General features: G+C 31.6%; 1 protein-coding gene and 2 long non-coding RNA genes across 3 annotated transcripts; all 3 read left to right on the forward strand.

The window, feature by feature from the left end:
• The first annotated feature begins 541 nt into the window (after positions 1–541).
• Positions 542–9,015, forward strand: LOC114296267 (RNA-binding (RRM/RBD/RNP motifs) family protein). Its single transcript, XM_028240558.2, has 6 exons — positions 542–825; positions 960–1,062; positions 4,133–4,203; positions 8,051–8,242; positions 8,412–8,539; positions 8,675–9,015. Exons 1-6 carry the CDS (start codon positions 715–717, stop codon positions 8,721–8,723), a joined length of 654 nt encoding a protein of 217 aa, XP_028096359.1. The 5' UTR covers positions 542–714; the 3' UTR covers positions 8,724–9,015.
• On the forward strand, positions 4,738–4,966 carry LOC145799387 (uncharacterized). Its single transcript, XR_014341267.1, has 2 exons — positions 4,738–4,824; positions 4,922–4,966. It is a non-coding gene; the product is annotated as an uncharacterized LOC145799387 (long non-coding RNA).
• LOC145799382 (uncharacterized) lies at positions 6,166–6,819 on the forward strand. Its single transcript, XR_014341266.1, has 2 exons — positions 6,166–6,304; positions 6,659–6,819. It is a non-coding gene; the product is annotated as an uncharacterized LOC145799382 (long non-coding RNA).
• Positions 9,016–16,317: the final 7,302 nt, after the last annotated feature.

The raw sequence follows: 16,317 nt of genomic DNA on the forward strand, positions 1-16,317 counted from the left end.
GTAAATGCAAAAATAAAATGGAAAGATGTCTTATCTTCAACTACATTTTGAAGGATTTTCAATGATGTTTTTAATAGAGGTTCAAACTGTCTTCTTTTCACTTCATTTTACACTGTGGTCTTGAATAGTTTTTATATGGGTTTATAAATATGGAAGCAAAGTGTGTGTACAATGATTATGAGTGAATGATATAATTATAACTTTTAGTATATAAAAAAATTAATTAAGAGTGATGCTACGAATCCTAAATAATCTACTAAATTTTTTACTAAATACTTCACATGGATGTGAGATCTATACATATGTGAGTTTGTGTGATTTAGTAAAAAATTTGATAAATTATTTAAAATTCAAAACTTTTTTCATTAATTAATTATTAAATTAATAAATATGAACCGAAAGAAGATGTGTACTGAATTAATTACGGGATAAACATAAAATTTTCCGTACGCCCATCTGTAGTACCCAACCCACCATTTTATATATTAAAAATGCTTTAGTACTCTAATATAAGAGCTATAATAGCTCTAATGAAAAAGTAAAACTCACCCTAATGTAATATTTGTGCCTTGTTTTATTTTTATTTATTTTTTTATTTTTTTTTGTTTTGACACAGAGCTCAAATTAGAGCTCTAAGCATTTCCCTTTATATATACGCGCGAGGAGAAACCGCGAGGGTTTACAGAGATAGGGAGAGAGAGAGAGAGAGAGGAGATGGAGGAAGAGGAACACGAGGTGTACGGCGGAGAAATTCCCGTGGAGGGTGAAATGGAAGGTGACAACGCCGATGTCGACATGTCCGCCGCCGACGATGACGCCGTCAAGGTCCTCCCCCCTCCCCCCTCTCTCTTATCTTTATAATTTATTCTATATATACACATATTTATGATTGAATCTCCTACAATTGATGATATGAAACCCTAATTCGATTGGATCTGGATCGGTGGTTGGATTGACAGGAACTAGATGAGATGAAGAAACGGTTGAAGGAGATGGAGGAAGAAGCTGCCGCTCTCCGCGAGATGCAAGCTAAAGTTGAGAAGGAAATGGGCGCTGTTCAAGGTTTCTCCGATCTCCTCTTGTTCGTTTTAGGGTTCCATCTTAATCTTCCGTGCATTTATATGTATAAATAATGTCCATCGGGTTGCGTTGATATTTTGATCAGTTTGGGCTGTTATCTTTTCAATTTTATATAAAGTCTATAATGCAGTGAAGCTGTCACAGATTTTGCATTCCCAAATTGAATTCTCTTATAAAATGCCTCACTTTTTCTTTTGAATTTCAAAATTGTATCTTTTTAGGGTTGTGGTCTTTATATAATAGAATATATATATATATATATACATAAATATGCATAGTCGATGGAGATGTCATATGAAAATCAATCGGTTGATCTTTTACTGATTGACAAAAAAAATGTAGATGAAGACAAAAAGAAAAGTGATGAAGTCATAAAAATTTGAAATTTAAAATAAAAAGTAAGGCAGTTGGAAATATCACAATACACGAATCATGTATGCACAACCACTAGTATATATACACTACTATTATATAAAGCACACAACTTTTTAAAGTTTCATAATTGTTCTTTGTATGGCTAAAATATCGCTGATCAAATAACTATTTTACTCTTCTCTTTTAAACCGCTATAAGTGTACTAGGATCTTTTACCGAGTATAGATAATTTTTCTGATCCTAATTGTTTCAATCTTGAGTAATTGCCACGATCATCACTCGTATAGTTCGTGCCTTCATTAGAATGTGAACCAGAAGTGAAGCTATGTAACATTTAATTAAAAAAAATATTAAAAAAATAGGATAAATTATACAAACCTCCCTAGAGTTAGAAAAAATATGCATGAACCATTAGTATGAGATAATTATACCCAACGTTTTAAAAGGTTTTATTGAGGATCACCTCAAGGTGAGGTGAGGCTGGAGCAAAACACATCAAAGGTTTGATTTTTAGGCCTCATTTAGGGATAAACTTTTTTAGTAACTTTTTGACTTTTTGGCTAAAATATGATGTAAAAAAAACTAGTATGTTTGTGATGACTTTTTAGTTTTTTTTGAAAAGATGTACAAAAAGTAAAGAGAAAAGGAAATCTTTACTTTTTAGTATAGGTTGTTGGCTTTTTTATGTTTTAGTGATTTTGTGGCTTTTTAGCTAAAAAGATGACTTCCCAAACGAGGCCTTAGACAATACTTTCAAAATGTGCGCCTTGCACGCCTTTTACGCATAAGCATATGATTACACATATGAAAATCTTGTCTTGCACACTTGTTAAACTTAGCCTAGGGAATGGTTTAAACATAAAAAAAACATAAAAAAGAATAATCTCTTTTGTAACTATATTCTGTAAAAAAAAGTCATGTAAATGACCAATCAAGAAAAAAACACAAAATTGAAGCTCAAGTGAAAAACTCAAAAAACGGAAACTAAGGATGTTGATTTCACTTTTGATGATTGCAAGCTTATTTCAATACGGTAAAATGTTTGGCGTCTTAAGAAAAAAAAGTGTTTACACCATTATATTTAATTTTTAATATTTTTTTGCTAATTTTAAGTAATTTAATTTATTTACTAAATATAAACATTAAAAAATAAAAATGCTTACGCCTCGCCTCTTTAAGGCATACGCCTTGTGTTACACATTCTCCTTTAAAAACTTTGATTACATCGACCTCCCTTGAGGTTTATAGTAGTATAACATTTACCCCTATCCCGTTAGTTTTCCATTTATCAACTAGATGAAATATGATATCATCAATTTTTAAACTAAATTGTAAAAATTATCCCTTTTTATCTTTCTTGGAACCAATTAACTCTATCTCTAAACTAATTCCTCAAAATGACAATAGCAACCCAATCACCAAACACACCATTTCTTCTTTTCACCACCAAATCTACCAGACCTACCCCATGCCCTCTTTCACTACCCAGTGCAATTTGCCAGAATGCCAGAGGGATTTATTGAGGATCTTCAAGAAAACCAAACACTTCAACAAAAGTGAAAGTTTTCATGGCAATCCATCTGGTAATTGATTTAATATTTAACTTTTGCGCCATATTCCTTTCTTCTTGTAGTCAACTAAGGGTTTTGAACAAAGTAGAATTGTTCACGCATTGCATGTGCACTAGCAGCTACTTACTAAAAAAATCATAATTTGTAATGATAAATTATTATTAAAGAACTTGAATATGGTGACTTTTCAGTGGGGTTTTGCAAATGAGAAAAATGCTAGTGAAGAGGCTCACTGGGACAGGTTCTTATATGTGATGCAACTGATAATTAGTTCTTAGTTTACCATGCCCAATGAGTGCTTCTTTTGATCTATATCATTAAATTATGTGAGGTGCTGCATTGCTGTCTCACTCTGGACCTTTAATAACCTTCCAAGAAATAGAGAATTTCTTGGTTTCCTGTATGCCAATCTGTATAAATTCATGAATTATTTAGAACAAATTTGGCAAATGGTTTAGTTTGTTATGGGATAGTGGTCGTGGAATCACCTATTCTATTACATAGCCCCCATTATGCAGTAAACTAAAGCTCAAATGTCTTCCACCCTAGGAAAAATGAGACCTTTTCCCCTTCTTTGGACCTGCCACATTTGTATAACTCCTTGACCTGATATCATTGGTACAAATATGGCGATGGAGGCTTCTTAGTTCTACACATGTGAAAATTTGGGCTTCATAAAATTTAGTATTTGCTACGTCACTTGTTGACTGCTTGATAGTACATTAAACTGTCCTTCTAAAGCTAAATGTTTTGTTTTGTCCGTGATAGTTTTCTTGTTTCATGAACAATATTATTGTATTTCATGAGAGAGTGCACTGGATTGGATGGTTTTTGTAAAGCATTATCTTCTATATTAATGTTTTGCATACAGTCTGTGATAATATGACCAATATTTTCAATTTATCTTCCAACCAAGGTGCATTTATAGTTGGTGTAAAGCTTCGGTCTTAGGGGTTCAATGGGGGTACTACTTATTCACATGTTTGATTTTATTTTATTTTATTTATTTTTTATTTTTTGTGTGTGTGTGTGTGTGGTTATTTCATTATATTTTCGTTGCCATTGTTTCTACACATAATTTTTGCGAACTTCATTATTTTTCACAGATCCTGCTAGTGCAGCTGCTACTCAAGCAAGCAAGGAGGAGGTGGACTCAAGATCAATTTTTGTTGGCAATGTGAGCACAAGAAAGCTATTTTTTCATTGACATTTAGCCTTTTGTTCATTTGTTTATATTAGCTAGCATGCATTTTCAATTGCATGTTATAATCTTTGTTCGTACATGTTATAATGATACATGTGCTGAACTGCCAATTCTCTCTCTCTCTCTCTCTCTCTCTCTCTCTCTCTCTCTCTCTCTCTCGTGTGTGCGTGCATGTATATTATTGTTCATTATTAAGCATTTCCAATTTTTCACACCTGTCATCTAATCCTGTTGGTTATACTAGTGTTGTCAATATCTTACAATTCACGATACGTATCTTAAGATTCGATATTTTTAGAGAGAAATCAATACATAGTGTCTCAAGTTAAATGTATCTTACGCTACATAATGTAATATATGATACATGATATACATATATGATACGTACGATAAATGATTACTTTTTGCAATTTTGAAAAATTAATTGAACTTGTTTTGTGTAAGGACTCAAAGTTGACCCTTGATGTAATTCTACAATGATTGAAAATTCACTAGTTTCTCTTGCAGGTGATGTAACTGTCGCCACAACTGCATCATACATGTACCCCTTAATTACACCATTTTCATCTCACCCCCACTATATTATTTCTCTAGGTCTGTTACACACTTCCTTGTATTAAATGATATTTATTGCTTAATTGTATCCCATTTTTTTTACTGAGACACATATAATAACTATGATGATACACAGATAAGTTGAATAAAAGCTGAGTAACTTTGGTATCATTTGAAGTAACATCAACCTTCTGATGCAGTTGCAGCTTTCTTTCTTGCCTACTCCTTTTTACAGCATAATTGGACTTTTATGTGATGTTAGTGCTTGAACCTAAAATGCTCTTTTTGCCCTGTAGTTGATTGGTGTCTGCACAACCTGTAACTGAGAATTACGGGACACTAGTGTCCACCATTATTAATATCTGCAATGAAAATTGAATCTTACATTGAGGCCTCGTTTGGAAACCCTCCCTTTTAGCGAAAAAGTCAAAAAGTTATTAAATTAGCCAAAAAGCCAACAATCCATACCAAAAAGTCAAAGATTCTCTTTTCTCTCTACTTTTTGCACATCTTTTCGTAAAAAGCCAAAAAGTCATCTCAAACATACTAGTTTTTTTAAGTTCATATTTTAGCCAAATAGCCAAAAAGTTGCTAAATTAGCCTGTTCCCAAACGAGGCCCGAGTGTTGTGCGCCGAATATAGGCCTGCATTTCAAGCATGCTAAATGGATTGATTTTGAGTTCAACCTGATGTTGATATTGAAAATTTATGATTATTATTTTATGTTATGCGTTTAGTGTGGCTGTGGATAGTTCTCAGCTAAGACTCATGGTTTTACCTCATGTCTTAATATGGTCGCAGGGTCATTCTTATTCTTGAATAGCGCTGGAATTGTTACCCTGTTTCTTGAAGGTGGAAGGATGTTATTCTGTTTTTAAATAAGCTTGTTTTAGATAGTGGGGAAAAAAAATCAAACCTTTCTTTGAAATGTGACAATAAAAGGAGAGAAAGAGAAAAAGAAAAAAGAAGAAAAAAAGATTAAATGAAAAGCGGAGGGGGGGGTGAGAAAAACTATGAAGTCCCCCCAAAAAAAGGGATTGAACACTTTTGAAATGGGAAAAACAAGAAAAGGAAAAAAAAAAAAGAAAGAAAGAAAGAAAGAAAGAAAGAAAAAAAAGGAAGAAAAGAAAAATGAAAAGAAGTGATGAATTGAAACTAAAATGAGTGAAAGCTGTGCAAATCAAGTGTACCCAAATTTTCAGAAAGAGTTATATGTACATCTCTTGGCAAAAGACATCTGCGGAGAGAGTTTAGATAATTGTAAGAAGTATGTGGTTTAAGGTTCTTTGAGTTCTACACATTGCAAGAAGAGAGATAAATGTAAGAAACATGTGGCTTAAGATTCTTCGAGTTCTACACATGCAAGAGGAGAATTCCATGTATTTTTTGAAGAGCAAAGGCAAGTCATTGCCATGCAATCTTAGTTCTGAAGCTTGATTGCTGCTGATGAAGGTGGACAATGGTGCCTCTCATGTGGACAATGGTGCTTCTTATACATCTAGTGATTGAGCCACATGTGGTGAGGGTTCTTGATTGCTATGTGCCTTTAACCTTAATTGGTTGCTCGTTTTCTTGGACCAAAATTAATAGTTGTGAAAAGAGTTGTTTAACAAATATCTACAGTTCACATCTAAAAAAAATACCAAATATCTATGGTTTTTCCCTTTTAAGTAGTGATGTGGCTGTAAATTATTTTAATGGCACCCAACATTTTTCTCTATCTGGAATCTAGATATGATGCATCACTCCAGAATTTCATAAAAGAAAAGCCCTTAAACAATACACTACTCTTGATCAACGATAGTGCTTGTTTTGTTTTCACAAAGAATTCCAAAGCCATTACAAATTATTATTATTGTTGTGAAATTTTCAGATCAACTGATTAAAGTCCAGAAGTGGCTATTTGTATTTGGTTTGTCAAATCTTCTATCTCCTTTATTACGAATGCATTGAAACATAGATCATGCTGTTATTGAGATGATCATGGAATTTATGACATTAGATCATCCTATAAGTAATGCTGATTTGGGCAAAGTGCAAACCAATACGTTCACCTTGTTATACCTGTTCTTTTTACTTATTGGCATTATTGTTTGAATCTACTATTCCACTCATAATTTGTTGTTTGTTTATATGACTTCCCTGCTATTGGTTTTTAATGCTTTTACGACTCTTTGACTCTTTCCTATGAACTAGAAAATGTCTTCTCCAGAACAAGGAAAGTTTCTGAGGATTTAGTTTGTTGACATACAACGAGCAAAAAAAGTTCATGGATCTGCAAGTTGGTGTTGTGGATGGATAATGAAAATCACATAAACTAAATTCTTACCCTCTGATCTGCTGTTTATAGGATGTCTTGCTGTGTTGGAGAACTAGAGGTGTGCCATCTTTTTAAGCAAGGGAGTGCAAATTGAAATATAGATAAGGAACTCAAATAATTGTTGTTTGAATATGAATAATCTAAAGTGCAAAGGTTGATTATTTATGCACATTGCACTTCACAGTAAAAGGTTGATTGATTCAGTTCTCTGTTCTAATTAAAGGAGGATGCCATTTCTGAATTTGAGGAACATGGGATTTTTCTAAATATGTGGAAAGGGGATCACGTCTAAAGAACATCAATGGTTGTGTGAGTAGTTGATGGTACAAGAAGGAAGGTGTGCTAACAGCTTCATCATAATCTGGTGGATTTATTTCTAGTGAGAATTTGTGAGCTTGGATTAGTAGTTTTAGGCTTTTAGTAATGTGGCACTAAAGATTGATTTGGACTGTTGACAGTTTTAAGGAAAGTTATGCCAAGCTAACCAAAAAGCACTAAAGATTTTTGATTTTTTAATTTTTATCCTTTTGATTATTAGAGCATTTAAAGTGATATAGTTGTCTCTGTTCTTTATTGTTTATTAAATTTGTAAAATCATTATATCTCTCTCACACGAAGTTTTTGGAGGGGGGATGGAGGGAGGAAAATTTTACTTTTATCTTCAACTCTTCTTGTTTGATACTAGTTTGAATAGAAACACAGTGCCCAAAAAAAAAATTCAGTTAGTGAATTTGTGATTTTGGTTTGCTTTACCTATCCCATTGTAGCTCTCTCTCTTTTTTTTTTTGGTCATTGAGTGCTTATGTTATTGGTGTTCTGCTTCTTACACTAATTGATATCTTGTCTGATCCAATATGAATCATTTAGAGGAGATAAGTTCAAGGAAAAACTTGTTCTTGATCATTCTTCAATTGGATTGCTTGGTGATTGCATGTTGTATGGCAGGTTGATTATGCATGCACCCCTGAAGAAGTTCAGCAGCATTTCCAATCTTGTGGTACTGTAAACAGAGTGACTATTCTGACAGATAAGTTTGGCCAACCAAAGGGTTTTGCATATGTGGAATTCCTTGAAACAGAAGGTGTTCAAGAGGCTCTCAGTCTGAATGAATCTGAATTGCATGGCCGCCAATTGAAGGTCACTATTTTCTCTCCTTTTACCTAATAAGAAAAAGATGAAGAGAAGGGGTTTGACAGATCGATTCTGAATGCATCTTAACAACATCATTGTGCCCAGCATATGTCAATTCTGTGTTCATTATAATTTTTTTATTGTTGCTTGCTTCTAATGTCAATTGTATTTACAGGTTATGGCTAAAAGGACTAATGTTCCTGGGATGAAGCAATACCGGGGCAGACGATTCAACCCTTACATGGGTTACAGATTTAGGAGGCCTTATGTGCCTCCTTATTTCTATTCCCCCTATGGATATGGGTAAGCTCCTTTTAGGCCCCTTTTTTAAAAATAAAAAATAAAAAATAAAAATCGATTGAGATAGATAGATCTTTTCTCTCTTTCATATTAATGTATTATCCTTTTTTTATTTTATGTTACTGGAACATGCTGCAGGAAGGTTCCCAGGTTCAGGAGGCCAATGCGGTACATGCCCTATTATTGAAATAATGGATGCATCTAAGGTGGCTGGCACTGCATATTCAATGAATGGATACAGATACTTCGATTATGATTTATGATTGCTTGATAGGATCTCTTTAATCTATTGCCAATTAATGGCAACGTTGCATTACTATCATTTCCAGATGGTGCAGACAATGTAAACAGTTGTGTGCTTGCACATGCCTGTCATGTGTTAGCTAGCTTGAAGATTTTATTAGAAGGTGGTTCTAGAATAATGTTCCTTGTATTTGTTTTTGGATATTGAGTCAAGTTAATGACTTATTTTCACAGTATACTACCTTGCATAAATCGGTCCTTCATGATATTATTGTACGTTCATAATAATTTGGCTCCGGGTTCTGGTTTCTTGTGTCACCAATTGGTTTTCTTGGCCATTTTTCTGAGTCTCTTCTTGCATTAGCATGGAAGTTGATAGCGACTAATTGTGACGGTCTATATGGGTATTTGTATGTTGACTTGACATTTCATCTCTATCATCATATAACGTTGGGCCTTGCTGCAAGGGCAAGGCAGCTTTATTGTGACTTAATCCTCATGGGTTTGAAACACACCTCTCCCCACATAAAGGATAAGGTGATAAGGTTGCATATATCTGATTCTTGCTAGCCGCACCATGCAACATTACTGTGACCACAATGCCAACCAATTCGGTTGTACATAGTGCTGCTACCTTGCTCTCATACTGCTTCAGGCCCTGCCGCCATAACCATCCAATGCTGCTAACACAAGCACGAGGGCTGATTGTGATATTTGTTTTATCAAAAAATAAAATAAAATATCCATTTATTTATTTTTTAAATTAACTTACGATACGGTTGTTTCCATGGGAAACATCTTTTAACTGAAAATATGTTTTATTTTAAAAAGATAAATGTTTTCTATGTTTTGTTGTGTAATTGAAATTAATGTACTAATAGTTTTATTAGTTATGGTGGTACTATTGTGGTAGTATTTGTAAGATTTTAATTCGAAAAGTAATTTTACTTTTTTAAAAAAAAAAATTTGTCCAAATAAGCTTATTATGTGTACCGAAAAATGTTTTTTACTCATACTAAATACTAAAAAATGTAAAACAATATTTTGTCGGCACAAAGAAATAGAGAGCAACACTTTTTCTTGGAGTGGAGAGGTGAGGTTTGGTTTGGTTTGGTTTGGTTCTGAAGTAAACCAAAACTAAACCAAAACTAAACGGCTATTTATGGTTTCATAAAAGTCGAAATAAAATTAAACCATAAAAATTTGGAAACCAAATTAATTCAAATCATCAAAATGTCATTTGGTTCGATTTAAAATCATGGTCTCATAATTTTTGTCGTCATTCACAACATTATCAATATATCAACATTTTCCAAATAAAATTATTTAAATGATTATTCATAACTAATTCTACTATTATTGAAGAACACACTTGTACGTAAAGGGTTAACAACTTGTCAATACATATAGGTTATTAATGAGAGCATCTCCAATTGTAATTAGGTAAAATGAATAGTTAAAGTTATCTTTTAGCAATGAACTGTGTAAAATAGTAGGGGTGAGCATGGTTCGGATTGGACCGGATTGGGGTAAAATTAGGACCAATCCGTTATCTACGGTTCCTGAAAAATTGGAACCAATCCAATCTGTTTAAATCATGGAACCAATCCGAACCAATCCATTTAAATACGGATTGGATCGGTTTAGAATCACGGATTCACATAATTAAATAACAAAAATATATATATAACACTTTAATTTCATAAAAATATAAACATAGCACTATATTAGTTCCACAATAGCAACATCTATTTTTATAATAGCGACATACTGTGCTAGAATTTAAACAACCATGAGAAAACTGATTTCACCATAAATATTTAGACCATTACAAATTAAAACTAAAAACTAACAAAAAAAAGTAATAAAAAAGAGATATTATACGGTTTTAGGTTTGAGTTTAGATTTTATATAGAATAAAAGAAGATACTATGAGGGAGGATGTATAATAAAAATATATACTATTTGTATACGGTCCGGATCGGTTCCAATCCGGAACCAATCCGTGTACTACGGATTTTTAATTTTTCAATCCGAAACCGAACCACGGATTCAAAAAACCAATCCAAACCTATCGGATTGGACTGGACTGGATCGGATTACGGATTTCACGGATTCCTTGCTCAGCCCTATAAAATAGCAATAGGATAGCAATGTTGCTCCAATAGTCAAGTTGCTATTTTTTAGCTTAACCAACTTTTAAGTGGTCATCCGGATGATTGTCCGAGCGATCGTCCAAATTGACAACTTTAACAAATATTCGATGGTCCCTGGGTGGTCATCCAAAATTTGTTGTTTCTCTCTATTTGTTGCGCTGGCAACTTTAGTTATAGGTAAACCTTGTGTCAAATTTAATACAAGAAATAATAATTGCCATTTTAGCAGCATCAATAGCAGGCTGTTGGAACACCATATTTTTCCACACCTGCTATATTTTGCCTTTAGCAGCCCATTTAGCAAACCAATAGAAATGCTCTAAAATATTTAAGTGTCTACTATAAATAACAAATTATATATATGTATATATCTAAACGGTCTAATTCAGTTTTAAATTGTAATCATAACAATAAAATCACGGACCAAATCGTGAAGTACAATTCACCTATTTTAAGAAGGAAAACAAAACCATGCATTGGAAAAATCAAATCAAATAATATGACTCAGTCTAGCTCCAATCAATTTGAAATTTTTTTGATTTTTTCTCAATCGTACTTTTTCCCTCATAGTTGGGCATTTTAACATGGAGACCCGCATGATTCAAAATAAGGATATACTAAGACCATCTCCAACCCTGAACCAAACCTGACATCAAATTTAAAATTTGGTGAAAAAAACACTTTTTCATGCTCCAACGGTTTCACCAAATTGATATCAAATCGAGATTTCACCAAACGTTTCACCAAAATGAGGACAGACTCCGCATTTCACCAAAACACTGTGTATGACCGTTGGGGAGACCAGCCGGTTGACCGGCCGGTCGACCACCAAATGGTTCAAACAGTTCCAAAAAAAAGGTTCAAACAGTTAAAAAAAAATATTTTTTTTTTCGCCTTACCGGTCGACCGGCCGGTCGACCAACCGGTCGACCACTAAACGGTTCAAACAGTTCAAAAAAATTGGTTCAAACAGTTCAAAAAAAAAAATTCATCTTACCGGTCGACCAACCGGTTGTCCCCGGAACAGATTTGATAAAAAGTGAAGCATTGGAGCCAGTGGTATCAAATTGAGGAAAGTATCATTTTTTTCATCAGATTTGATAAAAAAAAAAGAAGTTCAGGGTTGGAGATGCTCTAATACTCCTTGTCGTAGCAGTTAAACTGAACCATATATTAAGAAAATCAAATCAAATAATACAAGTTGGTCTAGATTCGATCAATTTGAAATTTTTTCGATTTTTTTTGTCAACCGTACTTTTTCCCTCATAGTTGGGCATTATAACATGGAGACCCGCATAATTCAAAATGAGGATATACTAATACTCCTTGTCGTACCCGTTAAAATGCTTAAGTAGTGTTTGGTAATGTTTATGTTTTTGGTTTATGATTATAAAAATTTCATAAACTGATTTTTACTTATTTTTAGAAAAATATAAATTATAAACGCGTTTGGTTTGAATAAAATATTTAAAAAAATTTAAAAACATAAACTAAAAAATATGTTTGCTCATACCTAAAATATTTATATTTATTTTTATTTTTATTATTTATGACAATGGGATCACATACATTATAATTGAAAAAAAATTAATTAAAAAAATATATTTGAAAAAAAATGAAAAAAAATTAGGGAGACTTATTTATAAGTCCTATTTCAGACACTTATACTAGGTTAAGTCCTATGTAATTTCTTATAGAATTTCAAGTCCTATTTAGATAGAAATGTATTCCACAAGATCCTATGAGTTGTAAATAAATGGTATTAATATACTATTATACACTATAATGGCAAAACCATATATAGGAAATTGAATTTAAAAAATCAAAAACCTAGTAAGTTTGCGAAACGTTACGTGAAACATTACGTTACGTATATGTAGGTGTCACGTTACGTTACGTTTATGTATGTGTCACGTCACGTTACGTTTATGTAATGTCCCATCTGATATGGTCACGTTACGTTACGTTTATGTAGGTATCACGTTACGTTTCGCAAACTTAATCTATGGTAACATTCAATTTCCTATTTCCTATATAGGAAATTGAATGTTACCATAGATTATATCTATATGAATATGAATTTCAAAATACACGAATAAGTAACATTTTCATATTCAATTTAAAAAATCAAAACCCAGTAAGTTTGCGAAACGTAACATGAGACGTTACGTTACATTTATGTAGGTGTCACGTTACGTTACGTTTATGTAGGTGTCACGTTACGTTTTGCAAACTTAATCTATGGTAACATTCAATTTCCTATATATGGTTTTACCATTATTTATGATATTAACAACTAATATTGAGGGTAAATGTGTCAACAAACTTCACACAGGACTTATGGGAACATAAGCTTTTTAGTAGGACCATATGTAGCATAAGTCTTCCTAATAGGACTTATAAATAATTTTTCCAAAAAATTAATTAAAAAAATAATTGAAAAAAATTTTAATTGGGAAAAAAAAATTAATTGAAAAAAAAGATTAATTGAAAAAAAATTATTTGGAAAAAAAATTAATTAAAAAAATAATTGAAAAAAAATTAATTGAAAAAAAATCTATTTGAAAAAAAAAATTAATTGCAAAAAATTATTTTTAAAAAAATTGAAAACTAAAACGTAAACTCATTTTTTGAGTTTATGTTTTTTCCTCAAATTTATAAATTGAGACAATCATTTATAAACCAAAAAAATTATCAAACAAGTTTTTATAACAATTTTTAAAATTTTTGTAAATATAAACTAAAAACTGAAAATGGAATGATTACCAAACAGACCCTTAATTTGTTAGGCAAATTATTAATTTATCCTAATAGTTAGATTTAATTCCTATTAAATTTTATTGAAAATAAGTCTTAATAAAATTATCGCTAAAAATAGTTTTTTGTGACGATTTTTTGCATGTCGCTAAAAATTGATAATTAATGACTTTTTTGTCACAGTTTTTATAAATTTTTGCTAAAACTTACAATTAGTAACACTTTTTGTGACGAATTTTCAAACTGTCATTGAAAATTGAAAATTAGTGACGTTTTTTGTAGCAATTTTTTTTTAACTGTCACTAAAACTTATAATCAATGACATTTTTTGTGATAAAATTTTCAAACTGCCGCTAAAAATTAATAATTAATAACTTTTTTAATAATATTTAATAAAAAGTATCATTAATTATCATAAATCCTATTAAATAATAAATATACTTATTAAGATTTACACATAAATGGCTACGAGGCTAATAGTCCTGCAATTCCCAATTAAGTGTATCATCCATGGAGGAGTCCAAGTGGAAAAGGTGACACAGGAATAGCTTGTAATGGATATTCTTTTTTAGTGGGTCTTACAAAATGTATATGCCAATAGCTACTCAATCTATCTCAGGAAATATTAAGGGATCCCGTTACACACATGTCGAAACTAAAGTTAAGATCTTATCACAAAATTTGAAAATTTTAATCCCAAAAAATAATTATTATTGAACTTAGATATTTAGATTATCATTTTAAATTTTTATCTAAATTTATGATTTAAACACAAAAAATTCAAATTCTTACTACTGAATTCAACCACTAATTGGTTGGAATGGAGATCCTTGTGGGTGAAGCACAAGACTTCGACGAGGAGGTGGAAATGGCAGTCAAGGCAATGATGACAACTAGTGGGCACAACAAAATGGATATATTTTTATGGAACAATAAAGTGAATTTTTTTGGTAACACCTAATCACAAAATCTGATCATTTACTTATCACTGAAATTGATCTCATTTAATATGAGAATGAGAACTAACTCTATTTATCATGTAATATGATGCCTGGTATTATTATTATTTTATTTTTTTGACAAGTGTGGAGTACCTAAAATTCTAATTTTGTATCAATAATAATTGAGCGGTCCTATGGATTCAGATTTCACATAAGGGAGATAACTTTAGTGATGAGATAATAGAGACAACCTGCAAATTCAGTCACTATATATATACAAATTTTAAAGAAAAATTATTTGATGACTTAGGAGTATTACCTAATAATACATTCTATCAATTATTAATTAAGTACATAACTAATATATATGTATATATATTAATTTGATACAAGCTGTTACAACCGTCTAGTAAACTCAAACTCTACTTGCACTAATCTAACTAATCCGTAACTGCCTCTACTTACACTAGTCTAACTAACTTGTAACTGAAGTATATAGTTAAACATCGTGTGCCTAAGTTGTACGGTCACCTATCCATAGGTGCCTTAGCTAAATTGTTACCCGTCAATAGGTCCTTTAGCTAGACTATTTATGTCAAAATTGCACTACTTGTCAATTGATCATCACTATAATATTACCAAATACCATTTTTTTTTATTGTTCCTTCATGACGCAACACTAAATTGTGGATCATATTTCTTCCACCAATCAGAATACTCCTGAAACACCACATTGTCATAATCTAAGACCACCAAATAACTTCTGGACTTGGTATGAATCAATTCAATTGAAGTATAGCACAGGCATTCAATTGAAGTATGGCACAGACGTTAAGTACCTAATACCTTTTAAAGGTTTATGCACATGAGATCTTGACATAGCAAATAAAGTAAGTTGAATCCATTGGCATTGGCTACAAACCCACTCACACATGTTGGGTTCCATTTCATTGGTTCATATAGGAATAACACGAAACCAAGAAAAAGAAAGGAAAATATAAAAACAATGTTTGGTGTATTTTATTATAAATTAAAAATTAACAATTAAAAAATAAAAGTTAAAAGTATTAATTTTTTAGTTTCTAAATAATTAACTTTTTTATATTATTTCTATCGAATAAACTGTAAAAATAGTTTTTGTACTAAACAATCTCACACAACCTGTCAAAATAAAATTAAAAAAATATATAAACGACTCAAATAAGTATACCGCAAGCAGCCCCAAAAAGAATATGGCTAAAGCCTGAAGGATAACTTATACACACACGCCAAGGCAACACTCCACCACGCAACAATGACACTCCAAAATGCAACCAATAATTGCAAGCTAATGCTTTTATTCAATTTTATGAATTTTATTTCCTTTTTATTATCTAAATTTCAAATTCAATTTTTTTATCATTCACATTTTTGCCAATTTAAGTTCATTTAACTTATCTGTAAACAATAATACTAGTGATCAAAATATCAATCACACAAAAATACTAAGAGAAAAAATGAATGGTTCAAATTTATTTATAGTGTAAGATTTACAATACAAAATTAATTTAAACTATACATATTTTTCCTCCCTCGTTTGATAGTTCTTTTCTTGATCTCTAGCAATTTTTTATTTCTAAATTAACTTTTTCAGATAATGTTGACAAATTTTAAAACCATAATGCGATTGCAAATGTTGGTTTCT

This window comes from Camellia sinensis, chromosome 1 (genome assembly GCF_055761805.1).
Source record: "Camellia sinensis isolate YWXY chromosome 1, ASM5576180v1, whole genome shotgun sequence".
Lineage (NCBI taxonomy): Eukaryota > Viridiplantae > Streptophyta > Magnoliopsida > Ericales > Theaceae > Camellia > Camellia sinensis.

Excerpts from the sequence above, each read along its gene's own strand:
- LOC114296267 (XM_028240558.2), top strand. The coding sequence starts at position 715 with ATGGAGGAAGAGGAACACGAGGTGTACGGCGGAGAAATTCCCGTGGAG. Across the intron at positions 4,204-8,050 it reads GATCAATTTTTGTTGGCAAT|GTTGATTATGCATGCACCCC; the intron begins GTGAGCACAAGA and ends GTTGTATGGCAG. Across the intron at positions 8,540-8,674 it reads TATTCCCCCTATGGATATGG|GAAGGTTCCCAGGTTCAGGA; the intron begins GTAAGCTCCTTT and ends AACATGCTGCAG.